The 26,140-nt window shown below is 39.6% G+C and overlaps 1 protein-coding gene across 2 annotated transcripts in view; it reads left to right on the top strand.

Moving 5' to 3' along the window:
* WDR7 (WD repeat domain 7) overlaps positions 1 to 26,140 on the top strand; it is a 353,302-nt gene that overhangs the window by 218,458 nt on the left and 108,704 nt on the right. For both annotated transcript variants that reach the window (XM_007455287.1, XM_007455286.1), the window contains one exon: positions 16,150 to 16,336. In XM_007455287.1, coding sequence (XP_007455349.1) covers positions 16,150 to 16,336 — 187 coding nt within the window. The remainder of the gene's footprint in view (positions 1 to 16,149; positions 16,337 to 26,140) is intronic.

Here is a 26,140-nt window from a genome sequence, read left to right on the forward strand (position 1 = left end):
AATCAGTGAGAAGTTTAAAAAGAAAAATCTTATAGGCGAAGCTGTTTTGAAGGATAATCTGTAATTATTCATGTAAACATATATTTCAGGAGTGTAATAGCATGTGTACGTTTCTTTTTTGTTTTAAATGAATATAAATTATTATCTGATTTTTAGGTGTGATCGTGGTTGCTTCTGTAGGTCAGATAGTTCAGGAATTCATTGTATTATAGTATATTACGCTTTATCTTGAAAGGATCAGAACATCCTTATTTGTAGAAAAGAGGGGATTTTGTGATTGGAATGACTTCTCCTTTATTAGATTGTATGTTACTTAATATATTTCTGTGTATCCTTTATATCAAAAAATATGTATCACCCCCACCTCCCCCCAACAAGTTTCTTTGGAAATATATTTGTCCCCTTTGACATTAACATCTATTCCCGAAAGAGCTCTGTTTGAGATTTTCATGGAGCTTCGTTGATGGCTGTCTTGTAAACCCACCAGCACCCCTTTCATCCCAGGATTCTGAATTCAGGCTTAGCTGCTCCAGCAAGGCTGCTGTTTACTGGCGAGTTCCCATTAACACAGCTACGACTTCTGGGTTAGATAATGGACTCAAAGGTTAAGAGCAGAGGATCTCAACAGCTCCAATCAGCAGGGCTTTTCCAGGGCTAATTACCTCTTTGCTGCGCTGACTCTAATGTGACATGTTTATTGCCTTAACTAACAACTCATTAGCTTAGTTGATGTTTTTGTCAATATTAATTCGTTCATTTAAGCCAAGTCAAAGCTTAAACAAAGATGTCCAGACTGAGAAACGGGCAGCAGAGTGACTTTTGTTTGCTCATCTTTTTTTTTTCTCCCTTACTCAACTTCAATAAAATAAATGTGTAGAAAGGAAACATTTAGAGTGCTTGTATTGAGAATGTTGGTATTCATTTGTCTGCATGTAGAACAATTCTGACTTTATTTCTCCTGTGGTTACTCTAGTCTCCATGTCACAGCTTACTAATATTTAGTGTCTACTAAGGGTGACTATCTCTACTCTTTGACTGTGTATCTATAAAGGGTTAACGTACAGCAGCTTCTTGTTCCAGTTGAAGGTTTTATTGTGGTTATTAGAAAAGAGATCAAGTAATTTTTCCTATGATTTTAATCTCCACTAGAATGCCTATAAAATTACTTTGAGATTTATCTTGTAACAATCACTGAGTTACTTAATTAGCCTGTGTGAATTATTTAAAAAGAGGAGGCAGTTATGAAGTTATCATGAAACATTTCAGGTTTTTTTGCCATAGTTTTTATTAGCATTAATAGTATTTCTCAGAGAATGTCATTGTTCTGATTTTATGTATTTTTAAATAATAATTAAATTCTAGAAGCTCTAGAATGGTACAGATGGGTAAAATAAGTGAGCATGAGTCTTTGATCAAGTAGCAGGTCGATTCCTTTGTAGAGGCACATCAGCATCTTCAGAACTGTGTGATACACTTAATTGACAGATCCCTCTCACACGATGTTTAATGGTGTACAGATGACCAGAAAGGGTTAAGATCAGACGTGAGCCGGGGCTGCAGTGTTAGGGGAGTTTCATCTCTAGAAAAAGGCCAGTCTCTGCTTAGAAGGCCAGAGATTCACTCTGATTGGTTGGTTCCTGGAGGTCATCAGGCCTAGAGAAGGCTGATAGAAGCTGTGCATAGAACATGGTGAGAAATACGTGTCACATAAACCAGAGAAACTCCTATCTATTTCCTCCACCTTTCTGTACCTATAGAGTGTTCCGTGGACACCAAATTGTTATCAGTAGTCATGAGAAATCACTGTCCCAGAAAACAAAAATAATTTGTGTAATTGTTTGTCACCTTTTGCAGAGTCCTTCCCTCTCTGTCACTTTCTAGGCTCTTACTCTGCTTTATTTTTCTTCACAGGACTTAGTACTACTCAGCATATCTATTTGTTCATTTGGTTGTTTTGTCCCAACTAGAGTGTGAGCTTCATGAGAGTACAGACTTGGTTGACCCGCACTTAGAACAGTGCCTTGTCCACAGCAGGCACTCAGGAAATAATGAATGAAAGGATCACCCAGCTATTAGGTGCTAGAGCCAGAACTTGAACCTGGTGGTCTCTTGCTTCACAACCCTCCCACCTTTGTCTTTGGGAACAAGACATAGAAGTTATTTAGATCATTCACATAAAGATTCCATAGATTAATGGATTTTTGTTTTTTTACTTCTTTGACATCATAAGCATCTGCTTCTACTATTTTACATCTTTATTGCTGACCCCCAGATTGTCAAACCATCAGCACTTTTTACCTTCCTTCAAGCAGAAAAGGGCCATATGCAATAAGTAATATCCTTTTGTTTATGGGAAGGTGAGACTCTTATTTTAGTCTGCCACCCAAAATACACGAAGTACCAAGAGCAAAATGAGATTAAATTTCACTGTATGACACAACTTAGTTTGAAACTCAGTCGAACAGAAAAAAATGTACTTTCAATCAAGCAGCACTGGATTTTATACTCTTCTGATTATAGGACAAGAAACAGCTACTTTCTTTGAATTAGGACTGTTTTGACTAAGCTGATATTAGATTAATGAATTTTAAAATATCTTTGTTAAATTAACTTCCTAATTTAACAAAGTTACTTTATGCTTTTTATTAAATGAAATGATGAGTTTTTATGCAGTACAGGATGTAAAAAGTTTAAAAGTAGTTTTTCATAACTGTATTAATATAAAGCATCTCGTTATAGAAGTGTTTATTAATTATTCCATATCCGTGAATAATGCACAGTGCATTGGAATTATTTTTAATCAAATCAGTTACCTATCTAAAGCAAAGGAATAGAATTCGAGATGGCACTCTGCCATCCCTGTTCTTTGATGGACATTAGCAAGTGGGAAAAGGCTTCATTCAGTTGGTTACACTTTGAAATAAGTGGCCAATCATTATTAATTCATTTTGCACTCATTGTAGTGGCATAAATCATCATAAATTCATTTGGTTTAAAGTAAATATAATATGTTCTCCCACAGGAAGTTCCTTGTAATTGAGCTATTAATTAGTACATTTTTTAATATGACCTTTTTTTTTTTCTCCTTCTCTACTCTTCAGAGCCAAGGATAGTTAGTGGCCATTTCTTTACTCATGATTTTCTTTTAAGTATGATGAACCAGGTTATCTTAACTCTTAACTAGGCCTGTTGACTGGCCTAAGAGGGACCAAAGCCCAGGAAAATGGTTACATATATTGCCTACTAGCAGGACAACAGTAATAATTGTCAATGATCTCTAAGGGCGCTTGGAAAATTCTCTGAAATGCTTTGGTTTTGTAATAATTCCAGTAAGAAAATATCATTCTCTCTTGGTAAACATAGTTTGATTCTGGCTTCTGTTTTTTTTTTTTTTTCACTGTGCTTTGAACAGTGTGCTAACATTGTTCATTGTGCTGTGGAGAAGTCAAGGTACTGTCGGGTTCAGTCTCTACCTTTGCGTTAGAAATTCAAGTGGGGAAAAAAGTGGAGTAGTAATATAAAAGTATCATTTATTATCGAATAATGCTGAAAATGATACCTGATTCTTATAGAAATATATAGCTATAGTTCTTTGTAGCTAATAAAGTGCTTTCATATAATAGGCACTTATTAAATGTAGAGTACATTAATAAAGTGAGACTACACTTTGGGATAAGGATACAAAAATGATCCAGGAAACAAATTCATTATTTCCTAAGTAATAGCCTCAGCGCGCGCGCGCGTGTGTGTTTTATGGCTTGTATGTTAATCTTTTAAAAGAGTGGGTCATCATAACCAGCTAGATAGGGTAAAAATTTTTTTCATTGACATTTTTCCTTGGTCAGTTCATGAAGGGACAACAGTCATCTTGCCAAAGCAACAAGTTAGCCATTGTATAATACTATAACCACAGCTTACGTAGGCTTTATTTTGCTATCTCTGTGTCAGTCCTTTTCTCATTTTTAGCATTTTGTTGTTACAGCAAAGTGTAAATATTTTCTTGCAGCTTTGTACCTTTGTAGCACTTTTAAAAAATGGTAAGATTAAAGTTGGGACACTTTAAAAAAAAAAGCTTGAAATAAAACGGCACTAAAATATGAGCTATTATTATTACTCTTGACTGCAGGACAACAGAATTACTTTCTCAACAGCTAGAGGGTCTAAGTTAATTGTGATTTATCCAATTCTGGATTTTCGTGCTTTCTGCTTTTTAAGGAGCTTTGTTTTGATTTGATTTGTTTCCAGAGTTCTGAGCCTTTGTGCATTTTGGTAGTTCATTTGCGCATTTGGCTAGACATACAGGGTGATGGGGGTGGGTGGGTGGTGCTACGCGTTAAATCCTCACTATAAAGCTGCCGTAGTGTCTGTACTACTTACCCATCTTACAGGTAGGAAAGGCTAATCATCTGATAACTGGGCCTTGAATATGGTCACAGATTGACTTGAATAATGCTGAATTCTGTCTGTTAACAAGTTGAGTTAGGAGCCTCTTGGCATTCTCAGTAAAGAACCAGTGACCAGTAATAGGACTTACCAGTTGTGATTCTTACAGTGGGGAAGTACCCTCGCAGTTCCTTACGACAGTAAACTTACTACAAATGGCAGCTGTTTCCAAACTTTCCAATATCATGGGCCAGTAAAATTTCCAAAAATAAAATTTGGGAGTATTTAGCAGTGCTGTGTTTTATTTTGCTGAGTGCAAATACTAAAAAAATACCACTATATCATTTTATTAAAGAAAAACCCTTTTATTCACCAAAAAAGTAGGAAGAACATAACCTTAGACTAAGCACTCCTTTAAACTGAATAAATTTAGCTTCATGAAAAAGACATACTACATTGTTTGTGTTTTACCATTTCACCATAAAGCCATGGAAACTTTGCCATAGACCAGCACAGGTTTATAGCAGACCCTTGGAAATTTCTGATCTGTGCATAATTTTATTGGCTGTTCTGGGCACATTCAGTGTAAAGTAATTTTCAGTATTTGTCAAAGCAACAATTGTGTATTAAGTACTTACTGAACTATAAAGCACTGTGCTAAGCCTCATGCAAAAAAAAAAAGTTTTTTAATAAAAATTTCATATGGCCCAGGGAACTTACTCATTTAGCAGATGTGGAAAGGTAATAAAATAAAATAAAAATAAATAAAACTAGCTCTGGACAATAGAATAAATGCTAAAGATGCTATATCGCTGTTTGTTAAATGTATGGATAATAATTTTTCTATTAAAAAGAATAATTTCATTCTAAAGGAAGCAGGGAAGGCACAGAAATTGCCAACTACCAACCGCATACCATTCTCCTTTTACATGTGAACAAAACCTCAGAATTGTTGCAGATGGCATTGTGGTCAGATCACAAACTACATTTCCCACCCTTCTGTGAAACTAGGGGAATTATTATATAATTTTGGCCAATGAAATTTAATCAGACTTTACAAGGGTGCTTGACTTAACTGCCACATGTCCTTATGCCCTTCAGCCTTCTACCTCTTCCTGTTGGGGAGGTGGATGCAGTGCTGGATGTGCAATTAACCATTTTGTGGACAGGATGCAACTAAGATAGAGCCAAGACAAAGACAGGGATCTTGGTATGGCTGTTTTTAGCTATTGAACCAGTAATCGAGACCTTCTCATTGTGTGAGAAAAGATAAAACATATAATTTATTGAATCTTCTGTTTTGGTAGAGTGTCATGAATAAAACATGGTTATAAAGATGTAAGTTGTGTTCAGAGATGTGTTCTGGTCACATTACCCATGGCCTGGGCTACAGAGGCCTGCAGCTAACCACTTGCCTTCCATCATTCTCAGTTACATCAGACAAAACAGGAATAGATCATAGTTTTCTAAAGTCCTTTCAGTTCAAATATTCTGTGATTCTAATTAATCCATTTGGCTGGGGGTAAGTAGATCAGAATTTCCAAGGCAGTAGGTCTTGCCCCCCCACTTTTAACATCTTTATTGGAGTATAATTGCTTTACAATGGTGTGTTAGTTTCTGCTTTATAACAAAGTGAATCAGCTATATGTATACATATATCCCCATATCTCCTCCCTCTTGCGTCTCCCTCCCACCCTCCCTATCCCACTCCTCTAGGTGGTCACAAAGCACCGAGCTGATCTCCCTGTGCTATGCAGCCACTTCCCACTAGCTATCTCTTTTCCATTTGATAGTGTGTATATGTCCATGCCACGCTCTCACTTTGTATCAGCTGACCCTTGTCTCTCTCTGTGTCCTCAAGTCCATTCTCTATGTATGCGTCTGTATTCCTGTCCTGCCCCTAGGTTCGTCAGAACCATTTTCTTTTTTCTTTCTTTTTTTTTTTTTTTAGATTCCATATATATGTGTTAGCATACGGTATTTGTTTTTCTCTTTCTAACTTACTTCACTCTGTATGACAGACTCTAGGTCCCTCCACCTCACTACAAATAACTCAATTTCGTTTCTTTTTATGGCTGAGTAATATTCCATTGTATATAAGTGCCATATCTTCTTTATCCATTCTTCTGTCAGTGGACACTTAGGTTGCTTCCATGTCCTGGCTATTGTAAATAGTGTTGCAGTGAACATTGTGGTACATGACTCTTTTTGAAATATGGTTTTCTCAGGGTATATGCCCATTAGTGGGATTGCTGGGTCACATGGTACTTCTATCTTTAGTTTTTTGACGAACCTCCATACCTCCATATTGGCTGTATCAGTTTACATTCCCATCAACAGTGCAAGAGGGTTCGCTTTTCTCCACACCCTCTCCAGCATTTATTATTTGTAGATTTTTTGATGATGGCTATTCTGACCGGTGTGAGGTGATACCTCATCGTAGTTTTGATTTGCATTTCTCTCATAATTAGTGATGTTGCGCATTTTATCATGTGTTTGTTGGCAATCTGTATATCTTCTTTGGAGAAATGTCTATTTAGATCTTCTGCCCATTTTTAGATTGGGTTGTTGTTTTTTTGATATTGAGCTGCATGAGCTGCTTGTAAATTTTGGAGATTAATCCTTTGTCAGTTGCTTTGTTTGCAAATATTTTCTCCCATTCTGAGGGTTGTCTTTTCGTCTCGTTTCTGGTTTCCTTTGCTGTGCAAAATCTTTGAAGTTTCTTTAGGTCCCATTTGTTTATTTTTGTTTTTATTTCCAGTTCTCTAGGAGATGGGTCAAAAAGGATCTTGCTGTGACTTATGTCAAAGTGTGTTCTTCCTGTGTTTTCCTCTAAGAGTTTTACAGTGTCTGGCCTTAAATTTAGGTCTTGTTTAATTCATTTTGAGTTTATTTTTGTGTGTGGTATTCAGTATTCTAATTTCATTCTTTTACATGTAGCTGTCCAGTTTTCCCAGCACCACTTAATGAAGAGGCTGTCTTTTCTCCATTATATATTCTTGCCTCCTTTATCAAAGATAAGGTGACCATAGGTGCATGGGTTTATTGCTGTTCCATTGATCTATATTTCTGTTTTTGTGCCAGTACCATACTGTCTTGATTACTGTAGCTTTGTAGTATAGACTGAAGTCAGGGAGCCTGATTCCTCCAGCTCTGTTTTTCTTCCTCAAGATTTCTTTGGCTATTTGGGGTCTTTTGTGTTTCCATACAAATTGTGAAACTTTGTGTTCTAGTTCTGTGAAAAATGCTGTTGTTACTTTGATAGGGATTGCATTGAATCTGTAGATTGCTTTGGGTAGTAGAGTCATTTTCACAATGTTGATTCTTCCAATCCAAGAACATGGTATATCTCTCCATCTGTTTGTATCATCTTTAATTTCTTTCATCAGTGTCTTCTATTTCTGCATAGAGGTCTTTTGTCTCCTTAGGTAGGTTTATTCCTAGGTATTTTGTTCTTTTTGTTGCAATGGTAAATGGGAGTGTTTCCTTAATTTCTCTTTCAAATTTTCATCATTAGTGTATAGGAATGCAAGAGATTTCTGTACATTCATTTTGTATCCTGCTGCTTTACCAAATTCATTGATTAGCTCTAGTAGTTTTCTGGTTGCATCTTTAGGATTCTCTGTGGATAGTATCATGTCATCTGAAGACAGTGACAGCTTTACTTCTTCTTTTCCAATTTGGATTCCTTTTATTTCCTTTTCTTCTCTGATTGCTGTGGCTAAACTTCCAAAGTGATGTTGAATAATAGTGGTGAGAGTGGCCATCCTTGTCTTGTTCCTGTACTTAGAGGAAATGGTTTCAGTTTTTCACCATTGAGAATGATGTTGGCTGTGGGTTTGCTATATAGGGCCTTTATTATGTTGAGGTAAGTTCCCTCTCTGTGCTTCCTTTCTGGCTTGTTTTTATCATAAATCGGTGTTGAATTTGGTCAGAAGCTTTTTCTGCATGTATTGAGATGATCATATGGTCTTTATCCTTCAGTTTCTTAATATGGTTTATCACATTGGTTTGTTTCTGTATATTTAAGAATCCTTGCATTCCTAGTATAAACCCCACTTGATCATGGTGTATGCTCCTTTTAATGTGCTGTTGGATTCTGTTTGCTAGTATTTTGTTGAGGACTTTTGCATCTATGTTCATCAGAGATATTGGCCTGTAGTTTTCTTTTTTGTGGCAAATTTGTCTGGCTTTGGTATCAGGGTGATGGTGGCCTCTTAGAATGTGTTTGGGAGTGTTCCTCCCTCTGCTATATTTTGGAAGAGTTAGAGAAGGATAGGTGTTAGCTCTTCTCTAAATGTTTGATAGAATTCGCCTGTGGAGACATCTGGTCCTGGGCTTTTGTTTGTTGGAAGATTTTGAATCACAGTCTCAATTTCAGTGCTTGTGATTGGTCTGTTTGTATTTTATATTTCTTCCTGATTCAGTCTTGGAAGGTTGTGCTTTTCTAAGAATTTTTCCATTTCTTCCAGGCTGTCCATTTTATTGGCATATAGTTGCTTATAGTAATCTCTCATGATCCTTTGTAGTTTTGAAGTGTCAGGTGTTACTCTTCCTTTATCATCTCTAATTCTGTTGATTTGAGTCTTCTCCCTTTTTTCTTGATGAGTCTGGCTAATGGTTTTTCAATTTTGTTTATCTTCTTAAAGAACCAGCTTTCAGTTTTATTGATCTTTGGTATCAGTTCCTTCATTTCTTTTTCATTTATTTCTGATATGATCGTTATGAATTCTTTCCTTCTGCTAATTTTGGGGTTTTTTTTCCCTTATTACTCTAATTGCTTTAGGTGTAAGGTTAGGTTGTTTATTTGAGATATTTCTTGTTTCTTGAGGTAGGGTAGTATTGCTATAAACTTCCCTCTTAGAACAGCTTTTGCTGCATCCCATAGGTTTGGGGTCGTCCTGTTTTCATTGTCATTTGTTTCTAGGTATTTTTTGACTTCCTCTTTGGTTTCTTCAGTGACCTCTTGGTTATTTAGTAGTGTATTGTTTAGCCTCCATGTGTTTGTATTTTTTAGTTTTTTTCCTGTAATTGGTATCTAGTCTCATAGCGTTGTGGTTGGAAAAGGTACTTGATACGATTTCAATTTTCTTAAATTTACCAAGGCTTGATTTGTAACCCAGGATATGATTTATCCTAGAGAATGTTCCATGAGCATTTTAGAAGAAAGTGTAATCTGCTGTTTTTAGATGGAATGTCCAAGAATATCAATTAGGTCCATCTTGTTTAATGTGTCATTTAAAGCTTTTGTTTTCTTATTTATTTTCATTTTGGATGATCTGGCCATTGGTGAAAGTGGGGTGTTAAAGTCCCCTACTATGATTGTGTTACTGTCGATTTCCCCTTTTATGGCTGTTAGCATTTGCCTTATGTATTGAGGTGTTCCTATGGTGGGTGCATAAATATTTACAATTGTTATATCTTCTTCTTGGATGGATCCCTTGATCATTATGTAGTGTCCATCTTTATCTCTTGTAATGGTCTTTATTTTAAAGTCTATTTTGTCTGATATGAGAATTGCTGCTGCAGCTTTCTTTTGATTTCCATTTGCATGGAATATCTTTTTCCATCCCCTCCCTTTCAGTCTGTATGTGTCCCTAGGTCTGAATTGGGTCTCTTGTAGACAGCATAAGTATGGGTCTTGTTTTTGCATCCATTCAGCTGGTCTGTGTCTTTTGGTTGGAGCATTTAATCCATTTACATTTAAGGTAGTTATCGATATGTATGTTTCTATTACCATTTTCTTAATTGTTTTGGGTTTGTTATTGTAAGTCTTTTTCTTCTCTTGTTTTCCTGCCTACAGAAGGTCCTTAAGCATTTATTGTAGAGCTGGTTTTGTGGTGCTGGATTCTCTTAACTTTTGCTTGTCTGTAAATGTTTTAATTTCTCTGTTGAATTTGAATGAGATCCTTGCTGGGTAGAGTAATCTTGGTTGTAGGTTTTTCCCTTTCATCACTTTAAATATGTCCTGCCGCTCCCTTCTGGCTTGCAGAGTTTCTGCTGAAAGATCAGCTGTTAACCTTATGGGGATTCCCTTGTATGTTATCTGTTGCTTTTCCCTTGCTGCTTTTAATTTTTGTTCTTTGTATTTAATTTTTGATAGTTTGATTAATATGTGTCTTGGCATGTTTCTCCTTGGTTTTATCCTGTATGGGACTCTCTGTGCTTCCTGGACTTGACTATTTCCTTTCCCATGTTAGGGAAGTTTTCAACTATAATCTCTTCAGATATTTTCTCAGTCCCTTTCTTTTTCCCTTCTTCTCCTGGGACCCCTGTGATTTGATTGTTGGTGTGTTTAATGTTGTCACAGAGGTCTCTGAGACTGTCCTCAATTATTTTCACTCTTTTTTCTTTATTCTGCTCTGTGGTAGTTATTTCCACTATTTTATCTTCCAGATCACTTATCCATTCTTCTGCCTCAGTTATTCTGCTATTGATTCCTTCTAGAGAATTTTTCATTTCATTTATTGTGTTATTCATCATTGCTTGTTTCCTCTTTAGTTCTTCTAGGTCCTTGTTAAACGTTTCTTGTATTTTGTCCATTCTATTTCCAAGATTTTGGATCATCTTTACTACCATTACTCTGAATTCTTTTTCAGGTAGACTGCCTATTTCCTCTTCATTTGTTAGGTCTGGTGCGTTTTTACCTTGCTCCTTCATCTGCTGCATATTTCTCTGTCTTATCATTTTGCTTAACTTACTGTGTTTGGGGTCTCCTTTTCGCAGGCTGCACGTTTGTAGTTCCCATTGTTTTTGGTGTCTGCCCCCAGTGGGTGAGGTTGTTTCAGTGGCTTGTGCAGGCTTCCTGATGGAGGGGACTGGTTCCTGTGTTCTGGTCGGTGGGGCTGGATCTTTTTTTTCTGATGGTCAGGGCCACATCTGGTGGTGTGTTTGGGGATGTCTGTGAACCTTGTATGATTTTAGGCAGCCTGTCTGCTAATGGGTGGGGTTGTGTTTCTCTCTTGCTAGTTGTTTGGCATGGGGCATCTGGCACTGGATTTTGCTGGCCGTTGGGTGGAGCTGGGTCTTAACTTTGAGACAGAGATCTCTGGGAGAGCTCTCACCAATTGATATTACGTGGGACTGGGAGGTCTCTGTTGGTCCAATGTTCTGAACTCGACTTTCCCATCTCAGAGTCTCAGGCCTGAGCACCAAGATCCTGTCAACCACACAACTCAGAAGAAAAGCAAGGAAAAAGGAAAGAAAAAGAATAATAATAAAGTTTTTTTAAGTTTTTAATATAAAAATTATTAAAATGAAAAATAATAATAATTGTAAAAAAAGAAGAGAGCAACCAAACCAATAAACAAATCCACCAATGATAACAAGTGCTAAAGATTAAACTAAGATAAACATAAAAATCAGAAACAAATCAGTCACAGCAAACCCCAAGCCTACAATTGCTCCCAAAGTCTACTGCCACAATTTGGGGATGACTTATTGTCTATTCAGGTATTCCACAGGTGCAGGGTACATCAAGTTGATTGTGGAGATTTAATACACTGCTCCTGATCCTGCTGGGAGAGATTTCCCTTTCTCTTCCTTGTTTGCACAGCTCCTGGGGTTCAGCTTTGGGTTTGGCCTCACATCTGTATGTAGGTCACCCTCTGGCATCTGTTCCCCTCCCAGACAGGATGCGGTTAGAGTGGCAGCTTATTAGTGGGCTGTGGCTCACTCAGGCCGTGGTTGGGAGGGCGGGGGGCGGAAGGTGTATGGAATGCGGGGTGAGCCTGCGGCGGCAGCAGCCAGCAAAAAGTTGCAACAGCCCGAGGTGCGCCGTGTGTTCTCCCGGGGATGTTGTCCCTGGCTCATGGGACCCTGGCAGTGGCAGGCTGCACAGCCTCCCGGGAGGGGAGGTGTGGATAGTGCTTGCACACAGGCTTCTTGGTGGCTGCAGCAGCAGCCTTAGCGTTTCATGCCCGTCTCTGGGGTCTGCGCTGGTAGCCGCAGCTCGCGCCCGTCTCTGGAACTCATTTAGGCGGTGCTCTGAATCCCCCCTCTTGCGCACCCTGAAACAATGGTTTCTTGCCTCTTTGGCAGGTCCAGACCTTTTCCCGGACTCCCTCCCGGCTAGCTGTGGTGCACTAGCCCCCTTCAGGCTGTGTTCACGCAGCCAACCCCAGTCCTCTCCCCGGGATCCAACCTCCAAAGCCCGAGCCTCAGCTCCCGGCCTCCACCCGCCCCGGCGGGTGAGCAGACAAGCCTCTCGGGCTGGTGAGTGCCGGTCGGCCCCGATCCTCTGTGCGGGAATCTCCCCGCTCTGCCCTCCGCACCCCTGTGGCTGCGCTCTCCCCCGTGACTCCGAAGCTCCCCACCCCCCGCCGCCCACTGCCCGTCTCCGCCAGTGAAGGGGCTTCCTAGTGTGTAGAAAGTTTTGCTCCTTCACAGCTCCGTCCCAGAGGTGCAGGTCCCGTCCCTATTCTTTTCTCTCTGTTTTTTCTTTTTTCTTTTGCCCCTACCCAGGTACGTGGGCAGTTTCTTGCCTTTTGGGAGGTCTGAGGTCTTCTGCCAGCGTCCAGTAGGTGTTCTGTAGGAGTTGTTCCACGTGTAGATGTATTTCTGATGTATTTGTGGGAAGGAAGGTGATCTACACATCTTAACTCCTCCACCTTGAAGGTCCCGTTGGTCTTGCCCCTTTCTAATCATGACAGCCTAAATGTTGATCTTTCTAAAATGAAAATCTAATCAAACCCCTCATTTGCTTAAAACTTTCCAATTTTTCCCCGTTGTCACCAGAATGAACAAACTCTTAGCATGGCGTATAAGGCCCTTTGTGATCAGGCTCTAATAACCTGTGCTGTCGCGTGTCTCACTGTTATATTGCATCCACCTTGTCCTCTTCCCTCTTGTCGATCGCCCCAGCCTCTTCTCTTTCCACCGATGAACTTTCCAGCCACATTGAACTATGTGTAATCCGTTGGTCTGGTCGTGTTCTCTCTCATCTGATGGTCTTTAGACATGCTATTCTCTCTGCCTAGAATGTTTTCTTTCCATACTCCTCTCCTGTGAGTGACAAAGTTTTACTTAGTCTTTAGGTTTTTGTATAGAGGCCACCTTTTCCTGGAAGCCTTCTTATATCCCTAAGATTGGGTTAAGCGCCCCTTTTAGGTTCTATCTTGATACTTTGTGCTTATAAATGTTCTAACATTCCTCATAATATATTCAAATTACCTGTTTGCTCACCTATATCCTGAGCTACAGTGAATTTTCCTGAGGGAAAGAACTGAGTATTGTTCACTTGTGTTTCCCCAGCATTTAGTATAATATCAATATAACAATACTCTATAGACAGTTCCTCAATGAATCTTTGGATGGAAAGTTTGGGACCAAATTGTGGATAGTCTTGAGTGAACATTAGGCCAATTTGTTGAACTTCTTAATACTGCCACCAGGAGAGTCTTTTACCAAGGACTCAATCATGATGGCAGGTGGTAGCATCGTTCTCCACCTTGGTTACTCAGTGAGGCAATATTCCCCAATTGTGCAGTAGTGGGGCACTTACACAAAATAAGTAAGTATGTGCCTTTGTACAAAATTAGATTCCATCTTGAAGAGATTAAAATGCAACCTTTATTGGGTACCTAAAGTTTAAGAAAAGTTCTGAGAGATAAAACTTAAAATTCATAAAATTCCATCGCGAGATTTTTTTTCTGTTAATAGAGAAGTGCTATCATTGTCTTAATTTTAGCTTTTTCATCACCTTGGCCCATATTGCAGAGCACCTATATTATATGGAGTCATACAACTTCCTAGATGTCAAGAATAACAAGAAAGTGGTAGATATTCTTGACAGTTTGAAATATCATTCTGGCAAACTGGGGCCAGGAGCTGCGTTAGAAGTGTACGTGCAGTAAAGGCAGGTCTGTCATCCATTTTAGGTCCATAATGTGTGCAAAGCATAGTGCTTGATGGTTTGGGAGATGCAGAGTTATATGAAACATACTTCCTACCCTCAAGGAGCTAACAGAGTTGCTGAGGAGAAGGGAAATGCACCAAAATGCTTATATTTAATGATAACTTGTGATGAGACACGTAGGTACTGGCAGAAAATAGAGCATTGGATCTCTTTCTTTCAAGGGGTTTACATTTTTATGATCCACAAAACTGGGAGCTTTACATATTATATTTACATAGCTAAGTATGAGAGTAAAGTTTTCAAATACATGTATGAATGAAGTATGAATTTCTTCATGTTTTTCTCAAGGAGGCTTTCCATACCTGTGTACCTTTTTCGTTTACGGCAGGAGTTGTTAACCCAAGGTCCGTGGCCTCCTTGAAATCTTTCTGCAGAATTTGGTGGATATGTATGTGTATATAGTTTCCTGAGGAAAGGACTGGTGGCTTTCAACAGATTCTTTTTATTTTTTTTTACCTTTTAAAAACATTCTATTAGAATCTTTAAGGATTCTGTGACTGAGAAGAAATTCAGAACCACTGTATAGACAGTGCGTTCACAGACTTGTCTCAGCTTTACAATATCTTTCTCTTCACCTCCATTTCAATCCATTCTCATTTAACAGTTGGCTATAGCATAGCCAATGAGTAAATGCTTTTATTTGTTGAGTGAATTAAATTAAAGCTTACATGCCATGTTCTTAATTTTAAAAACAGACAAGTTCAACATGTTATTCAGAATGAGCCCTGACTGCCCTTCACTGAACACACACCAGTGAGGGCACTTGGCAGTACACTTCATTGTTTAATTCATTTAACACTCTGGCCCTTCATGAGTGATAGCTATTATTATCCCCATTTTACAGACAAGGAAGCTGAGGCTCACTGAGTGTCTTCCTAAGCCTGCCCCCTAGTAAGTTATAAAATCAGTTAATACTCTGTCTTGAATCTGAAGCCTCTGTTCCCTTTAACTAGTATGTTATACAGTGATATGATTTATAAACTGTTTTGTTTCTTCCCCTCAAAAAACAAACAAACAAAAAACCCTCTTCTAAGTTGCAGTTTGTTCTTGACAATCCCTGGTGTTTTGTGTTTTTTTAATGTCAAAATGCCTTTGGAAGTAGATGAGCTTTTGTAGCTTAATGACCATTGGCTTAAGTATACAAATGGTTAGCTTGAGCTTCAACATAAAGGAATACATATTAATTAAAATCTAGATCATTTCATCAGATTTAGAAGTAATATTGAGCTATTTTTAAAATTGCGTAACAAACTTATGTGAAGAATTTGCCACGTACTTGACGTCATTGTCTGCTATTGGTACACCAGAATGTGGAGGAACAAATATGCTTGTCTGGGGCAGTGGCGGTGTGGAGTGGAGACTTTTGAAAACTACACATTCTACCTTCTCCATCCCTCATCCCTGTTGATAATCATTGCCTGTGATGAGAAGTGTTATTGATGAAGCATTTCGCGTATGAATTCTGTTAGATGCAGAAGAAAGATGAAGAAATACCATCTTACATTATTTGGAAGCCTCTTCATTTTGCAGAATGCTGAGTAGGGAGAAACATTGTTTGGAAGTTTAGAATCACTATTATGTTTTGAAATTATAAATACTTATTTAAATATAGTTATTAGGTAATTACAACACTTTAGAGTATGGTATAGAATATTGTAGCCTAACTTGTCTCTTTAAAGTACATGGCTAAACAAACTGTAAACTTCAGATCTTTTTATAGTCTTACTATTCAAAACCTCTTGTCAGTTAAAGTAAATCCAAAGTGGTTTATATTTTGAAAATATGCTTCAAAGAAGACATCACAAAAGTAAAATTACTTTATTGCTCTGCTTTGTATTTTGTAATTTTAGGTAAGGCACTGACGTTTCTTCTGCTGCAGCCACCAAGCCCCAAACTTCCTCCACACAGTACGATCCGAAGAACAGCCATTGATCTGATCGGACGTGGTTTCACAGTTTGGGAGCCTTACATGGATGTGTCTGCTGTCCTGATGGGGCTTCTTGAACTTTGTGCTGATGCCGAGAAACAACTTGCCAAGTACACGCTCCATTTCAGTTCATTTGGCTTTTATTGGTTTTGTTTTGTTTTGTTTTAGTAGAAGTCATTGATCACTCTTTATAAATTGCATATGGAGAAAAAATAGACAAATATCTCAATATATGAAATTTTGGAAATAGACGATGAAAGGGAGATATGTTTCTGTCATTTTACCACAATTGGGATTTAGCTTTGAGCCAATGAATGATTTATCCGTGGCATAGTTTTAAATATATGTTTATTGTGCCTTGAGATATTATCAGCTAATAATAATATAAACATATCACATATAAGGAAAATGATATATATAGTTGCTCAAAAATGTTTTACTGATACGATACCTGGCCAGTTTGGGGAATTACTCCTTTGCACTCATGTTAATTTTTAAACCAACTTTATTGAGGTTTCATTTGCACACAGCAGAGGATCAGCCATAAGGAGGTTGCAGTGGTCCAGGGAGGCAGGGATGAGAGTAGAGGAATAAGAAGACCCAAGGCAGTTCCTAAAATGAAACTGGGGCTGGTGATAGAGGTTAGTGTTGACTTGAGAACCCAGCCTCCTGATTCCTGGAGGGAGTCTTCTTTGTTTTGTTTTGTTTTGTTTTGTTTTGATGGTATAATACACATCTAACAGGAAATTTACTACTGTAACCCTCTTAAAGGATACAATTCAGCAACATTCTCTGCATTCACAGTTATGCAGCCATCACCACTACCTAGTTCCCAGTAGCAGTCACCCCAAATGCAAACTCCATACCCATTGAGCAGTCCCTTTCCATTCTCCCCTCCCACTGTCCCCTGACAATCAATAATCTGCTTTCTGTCTCTGTGAATTTGCCTATTCTGAATATTTCATGTAAATGGAATTATACAGTATGTGGCCTTTTGTGTCTGACTTCTTTCACTTAGCATAATGATTCCAAGGTTCATTCATGTTGCAGCATTTTTCAGTACTTTGTTTCTCTTTATAGTTGAACAATATTCCATTCATTTTATTTACCTATTCATCTGTTGATGGACATGTGGGTTGTTTCCACTTTGTTTGAACACCTAGTTTTCATCTCTTAGGTAGATACCTAAAAGTGGAATTGCTGGGTCATGTGGTAATTCTGTGTTTAGCCTACTGAGGAACCACCAAACTGTTTTCCATAGCAGCTGCACCATTTTATATTCCTACCAGCAATGTAGGAATTGTCTTTGCATCCTCGCCAACACTTATCTTCTGGTTTTGTTGTTGCTTTTTTAGTATAGTCATCCTAGTGAGGGTGAATTCCTAGTGGGAGGAATTCTTGAACTGTCCCATGATGCCTCTCTTAATGTACAGGCAGACCTCATTTTACTGTCCTTCACTTTATTGCATTTCACGGATGCTGTGGGTTTTTTTTTTTACAAACCAAAGGTTTATGGTAACCCTGCATTGAGCAAGTCTGTTGGCACCATTTTTCCAACAGCATTTGCTCATTCATGACTCTGTGTCTCATTTTTGTAATTCTAGCAATATTTCAAACATTTTTATTACTATATTTGTTATGGTTGTCTGTAGTCAGTGATCTTTGATGTTATTTTTGTAATTATTGTGACTTTTTTAGCAATAAAGTATTTTTTAATTAAGGTATGTACATTGTAAAAATACTTAATGATATTGCACACTTAATAGACTACAGTATAGTATAAACATACTTTTTATATGTTTACTGGGAAGCTAAAAAATTCGTGTGCATTGCTTTATTGTGATACTCGCTTTATTGCATTGCTCTGGAACCAAACCTACAGTATCTTTGAGGTCTGCCTGTAAGTGTTATCACCTCTTTGATTTTTTCAGTGAATGGCATTTCATGCTTATCATTGCTAACCTTTTAAAAAACTAGAGTTCTCTGCCCTTTTCTTCATGGTTGCCTCTCTCATATCCCGCAGTTGCCTTATATTCTAGCGTGCTTTGGGCCTGTCATCTTTCTGCTGGCTGCTCTATGCTCAGAAGTGGAGACCAGCGAACCAACTGAAGGCTAGACTGGACTGCTGTGACTTTGTCCACAGATTGGGCATCCCCAGCCCAAAGTCCCAAGATTGACTGGTAGGGGAAGGGTATTCATTTCAAACCTAAGCAGCTGTCCTCCCCGTTCACCTGCTTCATGCTGCCACACTTCCTAAACTTCACCTCTGTGTCTCCCTAGCCACATACCCTTCAGTAAATTACTTCACCTCTCACCTCAGTTCCATTTACAAGTTGGGGGTAATTAAATACCTACTTCATAAGATTGATGTTAAGTGAGTTTATATTTGCCAGGTGCTTAGAAGAGCACTTAGCACATGTTAAGAGATTGAATGGATGTTCCCTATATTGGGGGGGGGGGGGTGGGACCTACTTCATAAGATTGATGTTAAGTGAGTTTATATTTGCCAGGTGCTTAGAAGAGCACTTAGCACATGTTAAGAGATTGAATGGATGTTCCCTATATTGGGGGGGGGGGTATGGATGGTGATGCCATTGTCATTGTCCTAGTGTTCAACAGATGGAAGAGATGCCCGTTTCTAGAATAAACACTTCCACATAGTGACAATCAGGATAGTTTCTGGATGGATACAGGTGGCCTGAAGGTTCTCGACTGACTTAAAGGATTAGGAGGGAATGTGAGCCCATGAGTTGGCAGCAGTCGTAAGAGGCAGCTGGCCTTTGTGCAAAGCCTGGAACATATTTTCAACCTTTTACCCTCTCCTTGGGTGCAGCTGCCATGGACACCCTCCAAGGAGTCAACAGAGTGGCTTCTTTTACCTCAGCTCTCCTGGTTACCTTGAGAAGCCTTTAATATTTTTGATTGTCCAGAATTTGACTTTGACCTAATTTTATAGCCTGTTTTCAAATCTGATCAAAAACAATTTCAATAGTACGCAGTCTTGTTTTGTTGCCTGGGAGAAGTAATGGGTTTCTATTTTAGACTAACCATCTAATATTTTGTTTTATTTTGTGTTTAAATAAGTTCACATGAAGCTTATATCAGCAGACATAAAGATGTGCTGTGTTTTATCTACATGGAGTATGTCCACAGACACCAATACTTTAGGTTTCAGTAGGTAATTTAAATCTTAAAATTACATCCTTTTCTGTCATGAAGATTAGTATAACTCTCTACACAGAGCTCTGAATAAATGAATGTATCAGCGTGTAGCCTTAAGGAGTCCAGTGTAATTTTCATCATGATAAATTGTATAATAAGCAAGAAAGTGTTTGCTTATTAATGTATAACAAGATTTAGATTGAAAATGACCTGTTACATCCACGACACACTTGGTACAGGCTGCAGAAGGACTGAGATGGGGCGAGATAGAGCAGCAGGGTGACTGTGCATCTTGCCCTCGCGGTGCCTGTGGGGCCGCCCTTCTGTGCCTGCTTCTCTGTGCACACGATAACACCGCTTGGCCGCCTTGCTGCTGACTGTGATCTTAAGCTTGCTTTATGGAGAAGCTTTTATGTTAGGCTTGTGCTTTTTAAAAAGGAAAAAACATAAGCAGCGTTTCCTTCTTTATTTCAGTTCTTGTGAGTTTATGAAGGAGGGGGTTCAAGGCAGGGCAGCTCGCTCAGGTTGCTATCTAGTTCTGAGGAATACATGTGATAGCAGAGTTTCTCTCTTTCCTTCTCTCCCCTGTGTTGACATCCTCTGTCAGAGATGACTCGTGAGAGGCCTCCTGAAAAACTGTATATGGCTCAAGACTAATAGAGCATTTTCCCAGAATTAATAATGTGTTTTTTGTTTGTTTTTTTTTTTTGCGGTACGCGGGCCTCTCACCGCTGCGGCCTCTCCCGTTGCGGAGCACAGGCTCCGGACGCGCAGGCTCAGCGGCCACGGCTCACGGGCCCAGCCGCTCCGCGGCATGTGGGATCTTCCCGGACCGGGGCACGAACCCGCGTCCCCTGCATCGGCAGGCGGACTCTCAACCACTGCGCCACCAGGGAAGCCCAATAATGCTTTTATTTTAGAAATATGGCTTAGAATTTTACATCTTTGGAATCAAAATAAAACCAGCTGTTTTCCAGTGTTTTCAAACATTTTGCCCAATTTTAAACTACATTTATTAACTAAGCAAGCATCTGTTGAGTAGCTAATATGTGGAAGGGACAGTGTTAGGTACTATATGTAGTGACAAACTTTCATGAAACAAAGACCCTTCACGTGACTTGCAGCCTTACAGGAAGCAAAGAAGGAGAGTACATTCAGAGCATGGCAGACGAATCACGGGCTACCCAGACAGTACCCAAGGAAGAATTTCATCTGAATCTGTCCTTTGAATGATTGTGAGGAGAGGTGGGGAAGAATAACTACGACATGCAAAAGGACAGACGGGGAAAGCCCAGGCACGCCCCAAAGAGGCTGAGGGGCAGCTACACACGTAGGGACGTGAAACTGAACATTGTTTTTAGCGAATTTTATTTATTAACTTCTTGCAGAAATTAAACCCTGGGATGCTCCAATCAAAAACTTGAACATAATTGCCTTACTCTTTATCTCTGGGGAATAGAATTGGGTTCAAAGAGAGGATTGGTTTTACCTTTTTCTTTATTAAAAGAGTGTAAAAATGACTCTAAAAGATTATAAAACGAATCTGAGACAGGTGCTTTCTCTTGTCCAGGAAAAGGTGAGGTTCAAACCCAGGTCTCACTGACACCAAAAGCCACGCTCCCACCCCTGTGCCATCTTGCATTTGAAATCTTATACCCAGAGAATTAAAGACCAACAGAGTACTAAATTCAGAACAACCTATGAAAAGGACCTAAAAGAGGTCAACTCAGAATTTTCAGATTTTTAAAATCTATCTAATGAAATCATTCTCATCAAGAATTTTGTGCCTTCTGGAAATTAGAAGCCCATTTAAATATCAGTAAACTCCTTGACAGCTTGGGCCATGTTTCGATGCTATGTGTTTATTCTTATGTATTCAAAGACCTGTTATATGATTTGCATTGTTATTTGCAATAAACATTTAATAAAGTCCTAGAATTTTAGAGACAAAAATCTTCTTCAACAGCAGGCAAGCCAGTGCCCTTAATATGCTGTTAAGTAAAAATAAGTTGTAGAGATTAAACAACTTGTCTGAGGTTACACTAGTCCTGTGAGAGCTAAGACTATCACTTAGGTCTGCCGACTCCCATTTTGCTGCTTCCGTAGTGCATGGTTATGTCACCCTTTATATAACGCGAGATCCACAGGTAGAATTTTACGTGAGGAATTTTTAAGTTAATGCTTATGGGCTGTTTATTCATGATGGACTGTTTAATTGAAAATGGAAGGCTGCACTTCGTTGAAATCATAGGTTAAGTCATCCCCAGCTGATTGTGAAAATAATAGAAATGTACGCAGTATTATCTTTTTTAAAAATCCATGGTTTTTTAGATCAGCATGGTTATGGACATATGGATAAAATGTTAGAAGCAGTAGAAAATCCTACTTTTTTTTTTTATGTAAAAGTACAGAAGAATCCTTGTGCTTTTGTATGTGTTGTGGTCTGTGATTCTGATTCCATTTTCCTAGTTCATGTTGCAGACCTTTACTCTGAAAGAGAACAGCAGAGCAGGGCCGGCCAAGCTGCTGAAGGTGCCAGACTCTCACCTCATACTGCTGTGACTGAGGGATGTGGATGAACTACACAGAGTCCGTTGCTTTTCTGTAATATTCACAGTTGCCAGACTTTAAGGGAGAAACACACAGTCATTGGAAACCACACATGCTCTGATAACATAGATAAGCCTTTTATGTTGGAAAGACTCTTTCTGGACAATATAAAATAGAGTTGGAGAAAAAAGAATTGACATTTTAACTCAGATCTCAATCATAATTTTTAGATTTGAGAGCCAGAGAGTAAAGATTACATCATACAAACACTAAGGTGCTTTAGGCTTCAATATTTAAATTATTTTTCCTATTCACATGACATTTATTTTTAATAGAAAGTTTATAATTGGAGGAAACCATTTAACTAAATCATGTTGGCATAGATTTTATTCATTGTAAATGTATACAATATATAGGAAATAGGTCTAAAAGATATGCACTTGGCGGAATTGCCACCTTTGAGTTTAGGAAATTAATGCCACCTGTGACTTATCAGATTTAGGTCCCACATGACAAAGAGGAATTGCTGATTCCCTATTACATTAAAGACAATTGTTCATTAAAGACAATTGTTAACACACCCATTTTACCAGGGAGGGGTAGAATGGAATTCCCAGATGATACATAATTATGTATTTTCAGAATAATTTTAGTCTTTGTTTTAGATGGGGAGTGTTTTCAATGTTCCGTTACTGTTTGTCTTAGTTCACTTGGGCTGCCATAACAAAGCACCACAGACTGGGCTACTTAAACAACAGCCATTTATTTTTCACAGTTCTGGAAGCTGGGAAGTTCAAGGTCAAGGTGCTGGTAAGACCTCATTCTGAGGTCTGTTCTCCTGACTTGTAGGCTCTGCCGTCTTGCTGTGTCCTGACATGACTTCTTTGTGACCAAGATTTGAAGAGAGAGGTGGAGCAAGCTCTCTGGTTTCTCTCATAAGGGCACTAATCCCATCACAAGGGCCCCACCTTCGTGCCCTTATCTAACTCTAATTATCTCCTAGAGGCCTGTCTCCATATACCATCACATTGAGGCTTAGGGCTTCAACATATGAATTTTAGGGAGACACACGCACTCGGTCCATAATCGTGTTGACTATGATTTGCAGGTTATTCTATGAAAGTTGGGTTCCCCCCACTCCAAATATTCCCTTATGGCGTTCCATAATTTGACAGATGGGTGAAGTCTGACAGTTGTAGACAGTGACATTTAACTGAGGTGGTCTTACATGTAAGTTTTAAAAAGCTTTTACTGCCATGGAGTAAGGGTTAGAACAGGATTTAATGAGCAGTCAAGTAAGGATTGAGCTTGGCCTGAGTGGACTATTTTCTATTCATGGTTTTTATTTATAATATCTATCATCTCTGGTATTTCATATTGAATGTGTATACTGAAATGCTGAGTAAAACTGAGAGTGTGTCATATCATATTTTTCAGAATAAAGACTGAAACAGAGACCCACCCTATAAACCTATGTAACAAATGATCTGCATAACAGCCAGATAAGCAGGATCAGGTGAAAAGAGTGAGTTCTCTGTTTACATACAGATTCCAGAATAAGGCAGACATCCCCTCTAATTTCATGCCTCTGATAGTATGATCCTTCCTTTTCAGTTAGAATTCCACATTAAAATATATCACACACCCAGTACACTTTTGACTTTCAAGATAACTACATGCAGAATTAGACTTTGTCTGTTGGGACCACCAGATCAATTACTTTGACTTCATTTCTTGGTCAGTTCAGTCGAATAACTGGCTTAAGTGATTTTCTTTTTTTTTTTCTTGCTGAATTTGCCAGGTAACTTCATTTACCTTCATTTAACTGTTGAGCTACCACTATGTCCAAGGGCTGTACTAGGCACATTGCAGGGGGTAGGGGGCGGTACACACAGGATTAGAGGGCATGGTCCTAATCTGTTTATTGGTTCACAGTATAAAACTAATTCAGAATGAGGGTCAGTGCTAAGGGCCCGGAATGAACAGGTTTTGTCGTTGGTTGTCTTTGTTTCACTAGATGGTAATTGAGTGCTGTAGCAGTTGCAGAATACCACGTGGGCTTCCACAGGAATTGAACAGAGGGGAGGGAGAAGAATGTGCTAGTGGGGAAGGGGTAGTGGAGAAGCATTAGCAAAATACTACGATTAAAAAAGGAATCAAATTTTAGGGACCAGCTTTGAAATTAGTCTGGTCTCGGGAGCATGGGCGTGGAAATGACTGAGTTATAAATAAGCAAAACAAGATTATGGAGGGCCTGGAATCTCCAGCCAAGGAGTTTAAGATTTTTCTAAGCACTAGGACCCAGTGTGGTTTTTAAGCAGGTTCACCATGAAATAAAGTTGGTGCTTTGGGAAGATTACTCTGGCAGGGGTGCATTGAAGAGGCTGTAGACAGGAGAGACAAGGTTTCTCTTCTGCCCCCGTTGCCTGGGCGACTCCTTTCTGTTATCACGCTCACAAGCCCACCTGCTTGTGCACTGTGGATGCTCTGACGGTCACTGCAGAGCCCTGACCTCAGAGCAAGAGCTGCATCCACATTCTGAAGTCCTGCCCTCAGACTGCCAGACACTGATGACAGGAATCACTCAAATGCACACGTTGGTGCCTCTACAGATTGTTGGGTGGTCCAGCTTCCCAACAGCTGGAATCCAACAGGCAGCACTTTTCTATGTCTTTGGTTCGCTTTACCCCCACTTTATCACTTCTCTTCCTATAAGAAGTTGGCCAGTTTCCCCAGGTTCACGAGGTCATTTGCTGAGGAGGAAGGGTAATGTGTGACTAAGCCTTTCACTTGAAACTAGTGACCTGCCATTCATTGATCTCATTTTCTTTTCACTTTGTTTCTACTTGTAAGAGGCATCTTTGGTTGAGAAGAAACACCTGTTGTACCTGTAACTGTCAGATGCAGGGCCAGGTGTTTTTGCGTTTGTTATCTCATTCAGTCTTCTCATCAACCTGGTGAAGTTGGTATTTTAATATAACCATTTTACTGACGTTGTGCTTATTCAGTCTAGGGTGGCCACAGGGCACAGCATGAGGGCAGGGGGACAATATCCACTTGTCACTGTGGCGTGAGCCTTGCAAGTCTGTCAGCTGACCTCCCCCACCCGCAGGTGCGCACACACATGTGCATATCCATGTGTATTTCTTTCTTTCTTTCCCTCTCTTTCTCCCCTCGGCCTCGCCTCCCCTGGCCCCTTCTTAGCATCCCACTCAACTTTTCTCCTCCATGCAAGGAACAGAGACGGGGTGGAAGAGGACTTAGAGGTGGGCGGTGCGTTTGCAAGGATCCTGTTTATGTGAATAAAACTCTGCTTTCCAACTGCAAGAGGTCACGACAGCACAGCTGGGAATGGGCAGGACTTACACGGACTCCAGGAGGATGCTGTAACGCCTGTCCTGTGGAAGCCAGGCCCCATCTCTTAGCGAGCAGTGCATCCATGAGGAGGGCACCCAGAGCCAGGAAGGGCAGCAGGGCAACATCTTCTCTATCCTTGTATTTCCCTTGATTCAGCCTAGCCCTGCAGGTAGCCACGTCACCAACATACGGATGTAAGTTTCAAGTACAACAACCCCTCAGGTCTGTTTCGTAAGCTCGGCCATCGCCTTGTCCTGTACCTACCTGTAAAGTTGGTCATTGGTACCCACATGTAAGACTTCTTTCCTTAGCTGAATTTGATCTTTTTGAGGGTTTTTGATTTCCAGTTCTGCTATTTAGTACAGTTGTTCTCTGTTACAACTTTACCTCCATACCAGTTGATAACCGTGCATCCTGTATCTTCATTCAATCCACTGTTGATACTGAATAAAACAGAGCGGAGGTCCATGTGTTACAACATACCACTAGAAAGCTCTCTCAGGGATGCAGTCTAGCCAGTCATCCAACAGTGCTGAGTTTAGTCATGTTAGCAATTCATTAATCCAGTTACCCACAGCATCGTCCAGCCCCCTCCAGAAGTCGGCTGTCCTGAGACATTACGCTGCTACCTCAGCTCTTCACTGAACTTCTCTGGACCTGATTTCTCCCGCATAAAATGCTGATATCACCACCTCATAGGGATGTTCTGGGCAGATGCAAGAGGACATGACTTAGCACAGGGAAGCTCCACTTCAACCCTCTACCTACGGTTCCCGTCCAGTTCTTTTTCCTCCTCGCATGCCTCCCACATGTGGGGTGGGCTGCCTTGGAAATAGCCACTCTTT

Source organism: Lipotes vexillifer, unplaced genomic scaffold (assembly GCF_000442215.2).
Source record: "Lipotes vexillifer unplaced genomic scaffold, Lipotes_vexillifer_v1.1 scaffold1399, whole genome shotgun sequence".
Lineage (NCBI taxonomy): Eukaryota > Metazoa > Chordata > Mammalia > Artiodactyla > Lipotidae > Lipotes > Lipotes vexillifer.